Source organism: Chrysemys picta, chromosome 2 (assembly GCF_011386835.1).
Source record: "Chrysemys picta bellii isolate R12L10 chromosome 2, ASM1138683v2, whole genome shotgun sequence".
NCBI lineage: Eukaryota > Metazoa > Chordata > Testudines > Emydidae > Chrysemys > Chrysemys picta.
In genome coordinates, this window is record NC_088792.1 from 170,909,015 (window position 1) to 170,925,598 (window position 16,584).

Sequence of the window (16,584 nt, forward strand, 5' to 3'; positions counted from 1 at the left end):
CAAGTTATTATACGGGCATCACCCCCCGTGGCATACTAGATATCACCAAAGAGATCTGGGAAGAGGAACCCAATGAGGGGAGAAATACAATAGAGCATGTAATGCAGATGCGAGACCAGATAGCCCAGGGTACCCCTATTGTACGGGAACATTTGGAGAAGGCACAGGAGGCCCAGCGAACCCATTACAATCGCCAGGCAAAAGTGCGACAGTTCCAACCAGGGGATCGAGTTATGGTGTTGGTACCCATGGCAGAAAGCAAGCTTCTGGCCCAATGGCAGGGGCCCTGTGAAGTGGTTGAACCCATGGGGGAAGTAACCTACAAGGTGCGGCAGCCAGGACGCAGAAAACAAGAACAGATTTATCACGTTAACCTTCTGAAACCCTGACATGCACAAGAGGCATGCACAACGGTCCCAAAAGACCTAACCCGAGAAAACAAGCCTACCAAACAGGTGAGAGTGTCTCCTGATTTAACACCAGACCAGAAGAATGAGGTGTCTGAGATGATCTTCTGGAACCAAGATGTGTTCTCGACAAAACCGGGTCGAACAACCGAGACATATCACCACATTGTCATGAACCCTGGGGCCAGAGTAACAATGAGGCCCTATCGGGTGCCAGCGGCAAAAAGGGAGGAAATAAAAGCAGAAGTTAAAAACAAATGCTGGAGTTGGGGATCATCGAAGAATCCCACAGTCAGAGGTGCAGCCCAATTGTGCTGATGCCCAAACCTGATGGCACCACAAGATTTTGCAACGACTTCCGGCAACTAAACGAAGTATTCCAGTTCGACGCGTACCCCATACCTCGCATAGATGAGCTAGTGGACCGTCTGGGTAATGCCCGATACTTGACTACCCTACACTTGACAAAGGGGTACTGGCAGATTCTCCTTGCAGAAGATGCAAAGGAAAAGACTGCATTCTCTACACCAGAGGGTCTTTTTCAATACACTGTCCTCCCTTTTGGACTACATGGGGCCCCAGCTACCTTCCAGCGCCTCATGGACAAGCTATTACGCCCGCATAACAGTTATGCTGCTGCCTACTTGGACGATGTGGTCATTCATACCCCAGACTGGGAAACTCACCTGGAGAAGGTGGAGGCAGTCCTCGATACCTTCAGGCGAGCTGGCCTTACAGCAAACCCTGCCAAGTGCGCTGTAGGATTTACAGAGGCCAAATATCTTGGCTACATTGTGGGAAAAGGTCTGGTAAAACCCCAAGTGAACAAGTTAGAGGCCATCCAAAATTGGCCCCGACCAAGTTGCAAGAAACAAGTCTGGGCTTTCCTAGGTGTGGTGGGATATTACCGACGATTTATCCCCCACTTTGCCACAAGGGCAAGCCCCCTGACAGACCTAGTGAAAGCCCGTGGACCTGATCTGGTGAGATGGTCTGACGCAGCAGAGGAAGCATTCACAGACCTACAGACTGCCCTCTGCAGTAACCCCATACTGATAGCCCCTGATTTCACCAAGGAGTTTATCCTGCAGATGGATGCATCGGAAGTAGAGTTGGGGGCCGTTCTATCACAGATGGTCGGGGAGGAGGAACACCCAATTCTATACCTCAGTCGGAAACTCCTTCCAAGGGAACAAAAATATGCAGTGGTGGAGAGAGAATGTCTCGCTGTAAAATGGGCCATGGAAACATTGCGCTACTACCTGCTCGGGCGCAGATTTTTCTTCGTGACCGACCATGCCCCTCTTCAATGGATGCAGCGGAACAAGGAGAAGAACACAAGGGTGACCAGATGGTTCTTATCCCTCCAACCTTTCCAGTTCCATGTGCAATACAGAGCAGGGAGCCGTCATGGCAATGCCGATGGCTTGTCACGTGTGCACTGTCTGGCGTCCCAAGCTGCCCAACCCCTTGGCGTTGAGCAGGGGGGAGGGATATGTGACAGACCCAGACCAGTGGGGTACAGGAGTCTGGTAGAGGGCAAATATACTGGTCACTGGATGAGTAGTTTTCTGTTCCCTGAGTGACCAGAGCAGGGGCTGCACTAGAGTAATCAGGAACCTGCTAGAACCAGTTCAGGCAGGCAGGCTAATTAGGGCACCTGGAGCCAATTAAGAAGAAGCTGCTAGAATCAATTAAGGCAGGCTAATCAGGGCACCTGGGTTTTAAAAAGGAGCTCACTTCAGTTTGTGGTGTGAGTGTGAGGAGCTGGGAGCAAGAGGCGCAAGGAGCTGAGAGTGAGAGGGTGTGCTGCTGGAGGACTGAGGAGCACAAGCATTATCAGACACCAGGAGGAAGGTCCTGTGGTGAGAATAAGGAAGGTGTTGGGAGGAGGCCATGGGGAAGTAGCCCAGGGAGTTGTAGCTGTCATGCAGCTGTTACAGTAGGCACTATAGACAGTTGCTGTCCACAGGGCCCTGGGCTGGAACCCGGAGTAGAGGGCGGGCCCGGGTTCCCCCCAAACCTCCCAATTGACCTGGACCGTGGGTTCTTCCAGAGGGGAAGGTCTCTGGGCTGTTCCCCAACCCAAATGGTGAATCTCTGAGGCAAGAAAATCCGCCAATAAGTGCAGGACCCACCAAGATAGAGGAGGAACTTTGTCACAGGACTTAGACATTTAAGTCACTTTTGAAAACTTTATCCTATATCATAATTCAGATGCACTAGAGAGCAGAATTAAGCAATTTTTAATCTGAATTTTGCTTACTTGAATACTTGGCTTTGCAAACTTAACATTCTTTTCACATAGATTTTTGGTATGGAATACAAAATAAAGCACCTTTTTCAGAGCATCTCAATCCGGTTTACAAAGATGGGCAAGCATTCTTACTCCCCACTTTTTTTACATAAATCAGGAAATGGAGGCAGAGCCAGTTTAAGTAACTTGCCATGGTCACCCATGTAGTCAGTGGCAGAGGTAGGGTAGCACCTGCATCTCCTGAATGCCAGTGCCTGCTTTAAACACGAGACCACACTCTCTTCCTAATAGACTTGGCCTATTTGCCAGAGCATGTGGCTTTGGTATTATATTATATTATATTATATTATATTATATTATATTATATTATATTATATTATATTATATATTCATTTGGTCCTATTGTATGTGCCATTTTGAAATTCTATGGAAGAATCATGACCTCACATTATCTGAAAGAGAAAATGAAGTAGGCTCTTCCTTAGTTCCATGGGATCAATAGCTGTTGGGTATAGGCAGTAATGTGGGACTAACAGGTAGTACTGTTTATAAGCAGTACCGTGGGATGGATAGGCAGTGCTCCTATGTAGGCAGTAGCATATCTCTAATAAGACAGTTCCTCTTATTAAATATTTCCACAATTAAAAAAGGGGGGAAGGAGAAAATATGCAGATTTCCTCACTGCAACATGAAGGAATAAGCAAGCTCTGTTTTCCTTTTGCTTTGGATGAGTTGGATTCATTTAGCTAGGTGTACTTTGTTTGTTTGAGCCACAAATGTATCCAGGCTTATATTTCTATGAATTCTTTAAAAAGTAACTTCCAGCTGGGACAAACTTTCAGTTTCAGCTTGGCCAAAGGAAGGACCCTTTTTGCTGCTGCAAAAGGCTGCGTAGGTTACATCTTGGTATGTTTATGCACATCCCGTATAATAATGTATCAGAGAAACAATACCTCTGTTCTTGGGACTGTAATGAAGCGTTGTGGCCTCCAGGTCAGTGAGCTCACTCTATTCTCACATGCACCTCTGCCAGCAGCTGCCTCAGAGCACTATTAGGAAGTGGAACCACAACCCATTTTGCCCTTGACTGGGTGCCTACATTGCTGCTTCACTCCTAACTCACCATTCCTTCAGTTTAGATAGTGTTCAAGTTCATTAGTCTGCACAGCAAATTTCAGTTATCTTAAAGAAATGCAAAAGACAGGACACAATAAAGAGTAAATAAAAAATACAAATAATTGGAAATAAATACATCTATTTGAACATGACTAAAAGCTCTGCTGGAGGAGGGGGTCCAAGGCCTGCATTACAAATTACAGCAGATATTACCTACTGTATGGCACAGTTACATCTCTCCAGAAGGCTATTTCCTAATGCTTTCTGATTCTGCCAGTGAAGGTTTTCATCATACTTCAGGGAAGGCCTATGTGGTGTCCCAGGTTTTTCTTCCATATTAACCAGGAGCCACCACTCATATGCTCCTATTTCTTTTTATGTACATATGACCATTGCCATAGCTCAGTAATCGATTGTGCAGTGACATCGTTGTTCTTGAGTAAAAATAATACTAATATAGTTAATTTCTTCCTGTTACTCTCCTAACTTCATTAAGTTAAATTTCATATATACTGGTGCCCTCTCATACAAGTTTATCTTAACTGCTCTTCCAGTTGCAATGAATATCGATGTGTGCTTTAATAAAAAGGGTTTATAGTGACTAGGTTTGACCTAAATAGGAAGTCATAGGTGCTTCATTTGAAAACTTCTTATCTGGTTGATTGCCCTAAACACCATCTTGAGAAATTGTTTCAATACTATGCAAATAGTAAAAGCTGCCTTCTTTCCATGCAGAACACAAATATAGAAATTAAATGATAAATGACACACAAAAAGCTACATAAAAAAATGAACGTTGCAAAGTCAAGCTCTCAAAAGTTAGGAAATGCCAAAATGAAGGTTGCCTGTGGCAGAATTAAAATTGTCTGTGCAAACTGAATACACCTGTTTATGCTTAGGAATTATGATACAGTCTTTAATTTCATGATCACATACTATTTTGCCACAGGATTCTGCCTCATTCGGTGCGCAGGATTGGTGGTGCCCCCTGAATGAGCAGGTATTAAATATATTGTTTACTTCCTCACTATTCACTGTGTGGCCCAATGCCTTGTTTACTGTACAGCACTCAAACCAATTCTTCAACCCTCTGCATTCTAGGCAGGCTGCTTCCTCCTTTTCTTCCAGGCTGTCCAGGCACCATAAGAGAGAGCGCAGAAGAAAAATAGTCTTTTGCTCTTAGTTTTTGTTCCTGGTGGCACAGCAGTCCCTGGCAGTTGGAAGGAGCAAATTATGGGGAAAGTCCTGCCCAGCCCCTGTTGTCCTGGGATGGAACATTCTCTGTGCAAATGGAATATTCAGAGAATGTAGTTGCCAAACTCTAACAAGTGTACTGAGCACATGAAAACAGATTTTCAGAGGCTCATAAATTGCCCAAACTTAGGTGATTTTTCTTATGGAAATTGCATAATGGTGACCCTGCCCCCCTTGCCAAATTTTAAGAAGTTCTTGCTCCAAACCACGGAGATGCTAGAGCATCTCAATGAAATCATGGTACGAATTTTTTTAACAATGTATTTTTATCCAGGCTTTTTATCAGAAATGGTGGAGGCTTTTTAGCTGAAACTTCAATCAGAGGCAGATAGCCAGTATGGGGACTTTCAGCCTGAACATTTAAAGTTCTGGTAAAGAGGGTCACTATCTAAGATTTATACAGCAAGTACAATTCATATGGGACAGACTGGGCACTGTTTTGCAGGCACAAAATTGAATCTGTGGGATTTTCTGACTGAAAAATCTTGCTGCTTTATGGATCTGAACCAGGAGAATAGGTATTCTACTATTAATTAAAATAAGGTGTACAGAATGTGGATGGTTATATTTTTTCTTTCCATGCCTGAAAAAAATGCTGCCATTGTAGTAAATAAGACCTGGGCACTCAGCACCAATGAAAATCAGATCATTTTTATTTAGGAGTCTAAATATGAATTGAGTTGCCTAACTTGACGCACCCAAGTTTGAACATTGTGGCCTAAGGTCTTTTAAAGGAAACGATGAAATTGCTACTCTGACACTTGATTTAGCTTGGTGAGAAATCAGGCTTACACTATACTTTACTCTAGGATGTGAGGAACAGAGTCCATTATTAGTTCCAAAGTACAAATTATTTGGTGAGAATAATCATGATATCATTTGGGAATGATGAATGTGTGACTATTTGGACACCAGTCCCTACTAGAGTACTTGAAGTTGAAAGTAATGTTGAAAGTTATTAGAAAGGTAGATTCCTCAAGATTTGCTATTGAGCCTTGCATTTCATGTGTAACCTAGCAATCTCAGTAATTTAAGCATTGAGCACCTGTTCCTCAAACTGATTGTTATAAATAATTAGGCAGGCATAATGATTGTTAACAGGTGGGATTTTCAGAAACAACTTGTTCTCCTTAATCAGTTAGGCGCTTTTGAACATCTCACCGAACGTTTTTTGCTGTAACTCTTTTAACTAATGACTGCCAATTTCTTCCCTGTCTCTTCCCTGATTCCTCATTTCCTTGACATTTAGGCCACCCAGAATGAAACAGCAGGGGTGGTTCTACTAGGAATCTAATTTACTAACTCAAAGGTGACCTAAGGAGTACTACCCACTTTCAATTGCATGGAGTAGCAACAGAACATTTTCCTCCCTTATGGAAGCCTCAGGTGAATTTAAGAATTAGAGTATCTTTCAAAGTTCTGGAACATAGCACGTCTCCTCCTAGACCTCACAAGTTAGCTCAGAGTCTCCATTAGGAATTCAAGAGATGCCCCTAGTTTTGGTTATTCTAAAGGAGGCTGTTGACATTGATAATTTCCCAAGTGTCTTTGAAGTGAGGTTCTTTGGTGTAGATAACATTTGCAGTCTTGTGGCCTGCCATCTTTAGCTATCATTTAGTTGGACCATGCAGTGGTTAAAGTAGATAAAAACAGGAGATGGTGGTTATGATGCATCTCAAAGTTGTTAAGTAGCATCATCTTGTGTTGATGGGATGCACCATGCAAAAGATAATAGGGGACCAAAGGAGAAATTTATCTGAATGGAATTTCTGACCCCAAACACCAAGCTCATAGCCAGCCAAGTAAGAATATATATGTGCATCTGTTGTGCATAGAGTTGAAGAGGAGGGTTTCTGGTGACCCCTTACCTCACTCCCATAAATGCCATCATTTGGAATTGACCAGAACCAAGGGAACACATTGAAATATTTAATGCAATTTCCTGCATTTGGGGACATTTTTATATAGCTCACACCCCTCCTCCTCCGGCTCAGTAAATCTACTCCTCCAGAGGCAAGTTATGTTTTATTAAAATAACAACTATAAATCAACCAAAAGCTTGTCTCTCCCCAGACTTGAAGAAGAGCTCTGTGTGGCTCGAAAGCATGTCTTTCTCACCAACAGAAGTTGGTCCAATAAAAGATATTACTTCACCCACTTTGTCTCTCTAATATCCTGGGGCTGACATAGCTACCACTACATTGCATACAAATATACACCAAAGTCACCAAAATAAGGCTACCCTTCTCCTATCTCTAAAAATAATGGACTCCTCTTCATCCACCACCTACACAATCGTGTTCTCTGACATCTGTATTAAATATGAATGTGCCATTTATTGCAGTACTTTGGCACTAGACTTTCTACACAAAGAAGTGGTGAGTTATGGCAGTTAGGGCTTGCCTACACATAGTTTTTGCACTGATTTAACTAAATTGGTAGAAAAACTGATTTGCTCAAGTTGGCGCAACCCCCTACTATGGCTGCACTCATAATGGTATAAAGGTATTTGTATTGGTATAGGTTCTTTCAGTAAATTAACAATCCCTCAGTGCAGTTGCAGGATTAATGCATTCCCACTTTTGGTCCAACACACAAATTTTTAAATGCAGGTATATCACTACAGTGCAGTTGGGGGCAATTCATCTCTTAAAAATATGTTATGAATACATAGGCAAAACATATTTTTCTCACTGTGGAGAACTATTTTAATTAACACCTGATAATTGCTTTTTTTTAACTTCACCCTGCTTCCATATTTCCATAACCATGAGTTTTGCAACAAGCAGAGAAGGTTCTACCCAAAATGAAAAGAAGTAATACAGAGTTTACTAGAAGAGCACTAGTCCCCTCTAGTTGCATGGCATTGTATTGCCACACAGATACCTCTGCTAGTCTAGGTATTCTATGTCTATAGTATTTTCACAGTTATAGAAGATACTGGAGGAATTCTCAGTGAATGCAAAATTAACTGTTTGTTTTATAAAGCCATCTGGACACAGATTGATAGCCTGAAACAGATTGAGGTTCTGCCTAGCTCTGTATCTCCCTCACTTGTTAAGACTGCCTGTGGTGTAAAAGGTCATCACACAGTGTCCATAAATTCTGGCCCGGGCTGCACAGTTAGGGACTGTAGAGTGGAATCATTTTGAAAATGAATGAAAAACTCAGTGTTGATATTCATCAATATGTTTCTGTTGGAAGAGCTGTTTGTGTTACTTTGTAAAAGTGCTACATCCCAAAAGACTAAGTGGCAGTTTTGGAACTCTTCTCCACAGCTGTTTTAAAGAAATGTTCATCGGTACAGTTTCCCTTCCCACTGAAATCACATTCACTGTGTTTTTAGGGTGTTCGGAGGGAGTGAATGGAGTTATTTACATCCCATTTTCCATATAACCACTTCTGATGACAGTCCCTTTTAAGTTTTTCAGGCTATCCATCCTGTATTAACTTTTCTTACCAAAAAAAAAGGCCTTTCGTGGTTTATAAATTTTTAATACAGGATGCTAACTGCCAGAAAAGTTTTGGAAGGCAACCAAAGATTTTAACCAGTCTCCCTAGCAGATGAAATGAGGTACAACACTGGTGCACCTGGAGACAGTGCCGCTTTCATTCCTCCATTTCAGAAGTATGACACCTCTGGCTTCAGCTTCAGAAAGTCAGGAATTTTCCTTTAAACTGGCTTCCTGGAAATAGAGTTCTGCGCTATTAATGGGTAATTTATCACACTATAGTCCTCAGCCTTGAGAAAATCTTTATTTTTTTTAAATGGGTGAAAAAACAAGGACTACTAAGCAGAGGTAAGAATCTTCAGATGGGGTCTGACATCTTGGGCGGCTGGGGACATCGTTAGCGGAGGCTAACCAGCAATAAAGAAGTCACCGACTTTGACATTTATGCTTTAGTATCAGACATCAGATTATTTCTGTGCATAATACTGCTGATTAGGGCTTGATGTTACAATCCTTACTCAATCTTCGCAGCATTTCCTCACACAAAGAGTTCCATTTACTGCAGTGTAGTCGCCTAGTGTGAGTGAATTCTACTTGAACTAAGTAAATATTACTTGGTGTGACTGCAGTGAAACTCACCTGAGTAAATGCTACTCAGTATGAGTTAGGTTTGTAGGATCAGGCCATACAGGATTACATTCTTAGGACATTTTCTTAGTCAGTGTCTTCCATTATAGTCTTCTGGGAGCCAAGCATTTTCCAGAGTGCTCATTATGGTACTCATTATGGCAAGCATCCTTTTGTAAAAAATTATATTTTAAAAGCCTTTGCAGGGTCTCAGAAGCTACTTTATAACAAATGCAGCCTTAAAGGAAGGACCTCTGCGCGTCTTATAATGATGTGTCTTTGTATTTGCCTGTTCAAGGTAATTTGAGTTAATAAAGACACACAAGTTTGGAGAGGTTTCAAGGTAGCAGCCGTGTTAGTCTGTATCCGCAAAAAGAACAGGAGTACTTGTGGCACCTTAGAGACTAACAAATTTATTAGAGCATAAGCTTTCGTGGACTACAGCCCACTTCTTCGGATGCAAGTTTGGAGAGACCGAGCCAGTTGCGTTGAGAAAGGTTACCAGACACTATTTCTTATTTATTGAGGCTGTATGACATGTAGGGACTTTTCAATAAAAAAAAAAAACCTCCTCCTATCATTAGGTGGTTTCTAAAGATTCATCAGAGCACTCTGTTGATGATCACCTTTTAGTTTGTTTCAGGTACTTACTGTTGTGATTTATCACTAGGGGCATCTATAGGATACCTTGTTGCCAGAGAGATTATGGAAAGGGAGGTCAGAATTCATAATTAACAGGTAATAAAGAAGTTGTATGCAGAGAGCCCTATGGGGCTATAAATTCCCTAGTCATACCTCATGAAGCTCAGTGCCAAAATTTTCTTGCTATATGCTCCTAACTCGTGTGAAGCAGTTTCCTTTTCTAACCCTAAGTGGAGTTCCAGATGAGTTTTTTGGGTGGATCCCATGGGATCCATAAACATAAGTCACTTATGACACAGTATGTCACTTACTTTTAGGCATATGATTATTTCAACCCCTTACACTGAGATACTCTATATAACTATTGGTCTTTGAAATGAGTTGATGTGGATAAACGCCTTGCTCCATGTTGATCTGTTTTTGTTGTTGTTTGATTTGGGGGTGGGGGAGGGGTGAGAGCATTGCTGAAATCTGTGAACTTTCAGTAAACAGCATGACTTTCTGAATCTGCTTCATAGCTTTCACGCTTTCTTTCTAGTCTTTCAGTTTCTGTAAGTTTTATTGTTCAGGGAGCCATTGCCATATATTAGAGCAGGAGCAGACATGCTTTAACCAAATCTATCTTTATGACACTACTGTATATAGTAGTCTCTCAGCTCCTGCTCCAGAATATACACATTTATATTTTTGGATAGTAGATCTCTTGTGTCTAAAAGCTTGAATGCATTTCTCATTTGAGACCCTAGAGTTCTCTATAACAAATTCAGTAAAGCATATGAGTGGCTTTTTCAGTGGTGTCTTTCTTTTGCATGAGGATAAAAGAAAACAGTTTTCTTTGTAAGTTACCTATAAAAGCTGTGACTGAGGAAAAAATGCCAGGGACATAAATTATACAAGTTACACAGATAAGGCTTTTAATATTATAGATGTTAATATAATTTCTCAGCAAACAACAACAACCCCCCTCCAAAACCTGCAAAATGTACAGTACTTTCTCTATTAGAAGATGATAAAGGTAAAAAAAAAGACTACCTACTTCTATAAGGCTTTCTAATTATAATATTTTTTATTATTTATATAAGTTATTTATATAGCCTGGTGAATTTGTACAGTCCTTTATAAAGGTAGGTTAAGATATGTTCCCTATCCTGAATAGTTTGTAACTGAGGCTTCACAAAATGGACAAACACAAGCCAAGACACAGGGTAAGAACTGGAGGGAAAGAGGTAGTAGGGATTGCTGAAATAATTGGATTTTAAAGAGAGAAGAGGAATACTCTTCCAGGTATATAGGGCAGCATGATAAAAGGCACAGAACTGACACTGGGACAATGAGACTAAAAGAGCAGTAAGATGAAAGGTTTGGGAAGAGTAAGGGGAAGTCAGCAGAAACTGAGAATAGAGCTGTATATGAGGGCAGGATTATGAAGCGCGTAGTATGAATCCTTAAAAATATAAATCACATTTTCATTTTTGTCATTAAAAATGAATATTTGGAAAATTTGGAATATTTGGAAAATCTGCTCTAGCAAATAGTAATATACATATGTGCATATGTATCTAAATACACACTGTATGTACTACAACCAATCAAAGCTATTATATGTGTTATACTAGTTCAGAAACTTTAGCTGCTGTGCAGTGTCTTTTTGCTCCTTAAAAGCTGCATATTTTCCACTGGGGTTCTCCCTAATAATCTTGATAGTAACTGTGAACTCTAAACCTGATCTCCTGCTATTGAAGTCATTTGGAAGTAGGATCAGGCCCTATCTACCTACAGTGTGAGTTTCACAAAATAATGCCTATCTACACCAGTGAGGTTTTCTGCTCCTACTTTTTTCTGAGGTGTGGAAGGTGGAGGTCACAGTGGCTGGTAAGCCAAAGCTACTTGCACTTGTATTATTTTTCTTAATATACACCCCTCCAAAACTGATCCATGTCAGAACTTAGGAACAGAAATGTCAGAAGGATTTGTGTTGCTTGCACAGATGACTAAGCAATGACTGGAATGTGTGGTGTCCACCATACGCGTGCTGCAAACTCATGAGTGGCAGATGTTGGTGTTTTGTTTGGGGAGGGTGGGAAAAATAAATCCTCTTTAAAAAAAAAGAAAGAAAAGGAAAGAGAACAGTAAGCTATTGTGCTGGATATGGAAACTTTGGAGAAACATTGTGTAAAACAATTTGGTATTGATGACAAGGCATTTTGTTCTATATATGATAAAATATAGAGACACCAGTCTTTCATGAATTATAGCATAACCCAACTCTGGCTTGCAGCCAGAGAAAACTGGAATCAGACTCTACTACTCAAACATTTCCTCTTGAGCTCTTGTTTATGATGTTTGGTGCCAGCAGCCATACATTTTTGTGCTGCTCTGTCTAGGCTTGTAATGAATAGGAAATATGAAATAACTAAACTGAAAGGATGTGGAGAGGGGGGAAAGAAGGAGGGGAACCCCCTTTGGAATAGTTCCTTCAGAAGAAAATAAGATAATGCCAGGAAGTTGGCATCTCAGTAGCACCACCAAGGGATTGCTAGGCAATCACTGAAGATGTAGTGAATGGCTTATTAAGAAGAAACTGTTCTCTAGCTTTCTACTTGCTGATAGATCTTCACACTAGAAATACAAAGAGCAAATATTTTCCCATTTTACTGACTGGTAACTCTTGTAGATTCTCAGGATATCAGTATTTTTCTAACTACTTTGAGCCTGATCAAAATCCTATTGAACTCAATAAAAAAGTCTCCCATTGTGTTCAACTGGCTTTGGATCAGACCCCATCAGAGTTGGGATGGAGCATCTCTGAACCTGAGATTGAATGTTTAGAAGCAGATGGATACATCGATAACCAGACCTGCTGTGGCATATTGAATCATGTGGACTAATTTTTCCAAAATAATAGCCACAAAATTTCTATAGAAATGAACTGAGAATGTAACTTTGACAGGAGTTTGTGTGAGTTCAAGGGCGTGAACAAAATCATAACTCTAGCTTTCTAACCAGAAAATTACAAGTACTTTTGTACTGTAAAAAAAAGGAGGAGGGGAAAACCCCTCTCCACTCCCAACTCCATATGAGTTTTTTATATTTCTTCCAAAATTTGTATGTCACTTTTCTACTCACCTGCAAAATTATATATGCAACTTTAAAGCCAGTTTTGACCCCTTTGTAAAAGGTCCTTTGTGTCAGTGCAGAAACAAAGATGGGAGGAAATGCAGGGGTATCTTGGAGGTAAACTTCTAATACATAAAAGTCCTTGGAAAGAATGCAGCATCAGTAGAACACCAAATATAGATAAGAAATAAAAATCTTTTTAGAGGACTATTAAATATTGTGAATTTTCACAGTTAATTAACACTAAGTTATTTAGCATAGGTGTTTCTGTTATTCTGTGGAAAATCTCCCAATGTTCACTAGCCTTCAGGCCAACACTGTCACTTGTGTGGTGTGGTGGCAGAGTGTTAATATTCTGAGCTATAATATAAAACATATGGGAAATGGTGGCTTGCTCAAAACCTGCAGAAGGGTTTCTCTTTACATGATGTTCATATGGGTGAGTTTCTTTGTTTCAACATCCATAGAACACAACCACTGCCAAAGTTGAAACAGTTAATCTCTTATAGGCTGGTTAGAAACTTATCTACTGAGCAAATGTATATGCTTTTTTCACTAGAGTACAGTATCACCTAGAGCTGATGAAAAGATGGCAAAAAGATTTGGTTTTGCCATTTTTTCCCCATCAAATGCAACATTTTATTGAAAATGTTTATTGAAATTTCACAGTGCAGAAAATTTAAACATGTCATATCATTAAACCCCAGTTTATGAAATCGGAGAAAAAAGGTGATCATGAGTCAAATTTTGCTCTTTACTTGCAGTCTGGAAGACAACAGTTATTGGGGTTTTGGATGAAAACAGGTGTAAATAAGAGTAAAAAATTTGTCTCTTTCTTTAAAGCTAGTTTTTTTTACCAATATTTAATGGGAAGGAGAAATCAAAAAAGCAGCAATGCTGAAAGAGACTTAGGACTGATGGCGCAATGTGTTAGGGTAGCAACAGAGGCCTGGTCTACACTACGGGGTTAGGTCTAATTTACGGGGTTAGGTCGATTTAAAAAAGATCACTGCAATTTTGGGCTGCATCTATTGGTGCATTACTTCTCAGGACAGGGAGACCCCTCTCTATATGGCTCTGGAACATTGCATTCAGTTCTGAGCATCTCATTACCAGAAGGATATTGACAAATGGTTGCAGGTTAGGTAAGAGTGACCAAAATACCGGAGGTTGGCGATGTGTTGATTGTAAGGATTGGTTTATGAGAACGGAATGAAGGAATTAAATGTGCATTGAATGGCTAAGCAAGACTCAGGTTGCAGGGTGAAACAGCCTACAAATACTGAAGGATGTAAACACCCAGGATGGAAATTCATTATATATCGTAATAAAGTGAGGCATAGCTAGGAGTAATAGGATTAAATTAAGAAAGAGCTTTGAGAGCTGCTGATGAAAAGTGCTATATAAGAGCTAGGTATTATTATTATTCTATTAATAGAGTGCATTGATGGGAAAACCTTTCTAATTTTTGGTGATAGAATTACAATAATAATCCATATAATAGTGCTATGAAGGAAAATAGTGTCCCTGCCCCCAGGAGCTTAAAATTTATATAAGTTCATCATATAGGCTTATTAGTGTGTTTGTGCGGCTAAACTTTTAAACATACATACTAAGCTGATTTTATTACAGTACTCAGTAAATGACTGTTTTGATGTATTTCTCATGACATTTCCCTGGGTAAATATTATGAGAGATTTAAATGTTTAGTACGTGTGGCTTAGTGTATAGGTTAGACTTTAGAATTACTATCAGTGTAGCTGACCCCTCTTTTTATCATTTCCCTGCTCCCGCAAAAGAACATCCATTTTATAGAAGAACCTCATGACTGACATGCTTTGACTGAGACGTCCACCACAGCCGTCCTGGCTGGATGGGTGATGACATATAATGAACCATTGGTCTTTTGTGTGTAGAAGGAAAAAGCTCCAAAGTTAAAATTGTGAACCTCTGCACAGACATTTCAGCTGTGATGAATGGCTCTGCAAATTTGGCCATTTTGCAGATGGTGCAAACACCTCTGCTGGAATTTTGTAACTAACAGGGGCTTCTGCAGATGTGTAACTGTCAAGAGAATTTAGTTTATGTTTCTAGCAGAGATGAATGGAAGAACACTAGGGGCCTTAAACATAACTGTTCTTTACTGGAATCTCCATGATGCTCTTTGTTTCAGCATTCTTTTTAGTGATGCCTGGTGTATTATTCTTTCCATGAAATAGGGATCCCTAAGCTCTCTGTTTCCATTCACTTGCCTGCTTTTAAATCATTGCATCTTTTAAATCAATGCAGAGGAGGTACTGTTAACCATAACATATGATTGCAATCTCTCAATAATATCTGCTGTGTAAAGAGGAGATCTTAATCCAAGTTTCAGGGTCATGCCTGGGCTCACTTCAGGTTTCAGTCAGGGTGACAAGCTGCTGTCATGAGGGGGTTAATATACCTTGGAACCTTTCTTAAAAACCTATGATAACCTGAAAGCAAGTAAAAGCTCCTGAATCACTTTTCAGTGCATTATCAACACTAAAGGTACATTAATTCTTAAATGACTAAAATAGGTTTCAGTGGAAAGCTTTTAAAAATCCATTTGTGAGTGGTTATGAGAGAGAGCTCAGACAATTAAAAATGGAAAGTATTTTAAACACTACAGGCAGAAAACAAAGTAAGTTTAAAATACTTAGCACTTTATATGTATAAAACCCTCTGCGCATGCTAACTATTCCTCATCATCCCCATTTAACATATGTGGAAACTGAGGCAGGGAAAGGAAATGATTTACCCACATCACAAAATAAGGCTTAGATCTTGCAAGTTGATCGATGTGGACAGACCCCTTGCTGCCTCCAAAGTCCCTCTGACTTCACATTAGTAGTGTAGCTAAACTGGGAGTGGAACCCCAACCCTGGGTTAATTCCTCTAGCCAATATGCATCGCTGAACAGGGATTAGAACCTGGGGATTTCAGACTCCCAGTCATGTGATTCTTCCTCTACACCCCACACTGACTTTATGAAAAGTGAAAGCCCTCAGGAAAAGATTTGTGATAGTAGGGTTACCATACGTCTGGATTTTCCCGGACATGTCCGGCTTTTTGGGACTCAAATCCCCGTCCGGGAGGAAATCCCAAAAAGCCGGACATGTCCAGGAAAATAGGGAGGGAGGGACCGGCGGTGCTCGGCCGGGGGCCAGAGCCGCTGGGGCCGGCGGTGTGGGGCTGGAGCCGGCAGTGCAGGGCCGGAGCCGGCAGTGCGGGGCCGGGCCGGGCCCGGCGGTGCTCGGCCGGGGGCGGCGGTGCGCTCAGCCGGGGGCTGGGGCCGGAGCTGCCGGGCCCGGAGCCGGCGGTGCGGGGCCCGGGGCCAGTGGTGTTCGGCCTGGGGCTGGCTGTGTTCGGCCGGGGGCCGGGCTGGAGCCGGCCAGGGGTGCTGTGCCGGGGCCAGGCCGGGGGTGCTCGGCCGGGGGCGGCGGTGCGCTCGGCCGGGGGCCGGGGCTGGAGCCGGCGGTGCAGGGCCCGGGGCCGGCGGTGTTCGGCCAGGGGTTGGGCTGAGGCCGGCGGTGCGGAGCCGGGGGCTGGGGTGCTCAGCCGGGGGCCGGGCTGGGGCCGGCCAGGGGTGCTGGGCCGGGGCCAAGCCGGGCGGTGCTCGGCTGGGGGCTGGGCCGGGGCCGGCGGTGCTTGGGGCTGGGGTCGGGGGCCGGCGGTGCGGAGACGCCGGGTC

The 16,584-nt window shown here is 41.9% G+C and overlaps 1 protein-coding gene across 9 annotated transcripts in view; it reads left to right on the top strand.

The window, feature by feature from the left end:
- MYLK4 (myosin light chain kinase family member 4) overlaps positions 1-16,584 on the top strand; it is a 125,704-nt gene that overhangs the window by 71,977 nt on the left and 37,143 nt on the right. For 4 of the 9 annotated variants that reach the window (XM_065584869.1, XM_065584871.1, XM_065584873.1 and 1 more), the window contains exon 3: positions 4,730-4,780. The exons of the other annotated variants lie outside the window; for them this stretch is intronic. In XM_065584869.1, coding sequence (XP_065440941.1) covers positions 4,730-4,780 — 51 coding nt within the window. The remainder of the gene's footprint in view (positions 1-4,729; positions 4,781-16,584) is intronic. 9 annotated transcript variants of the gene reach the window in all.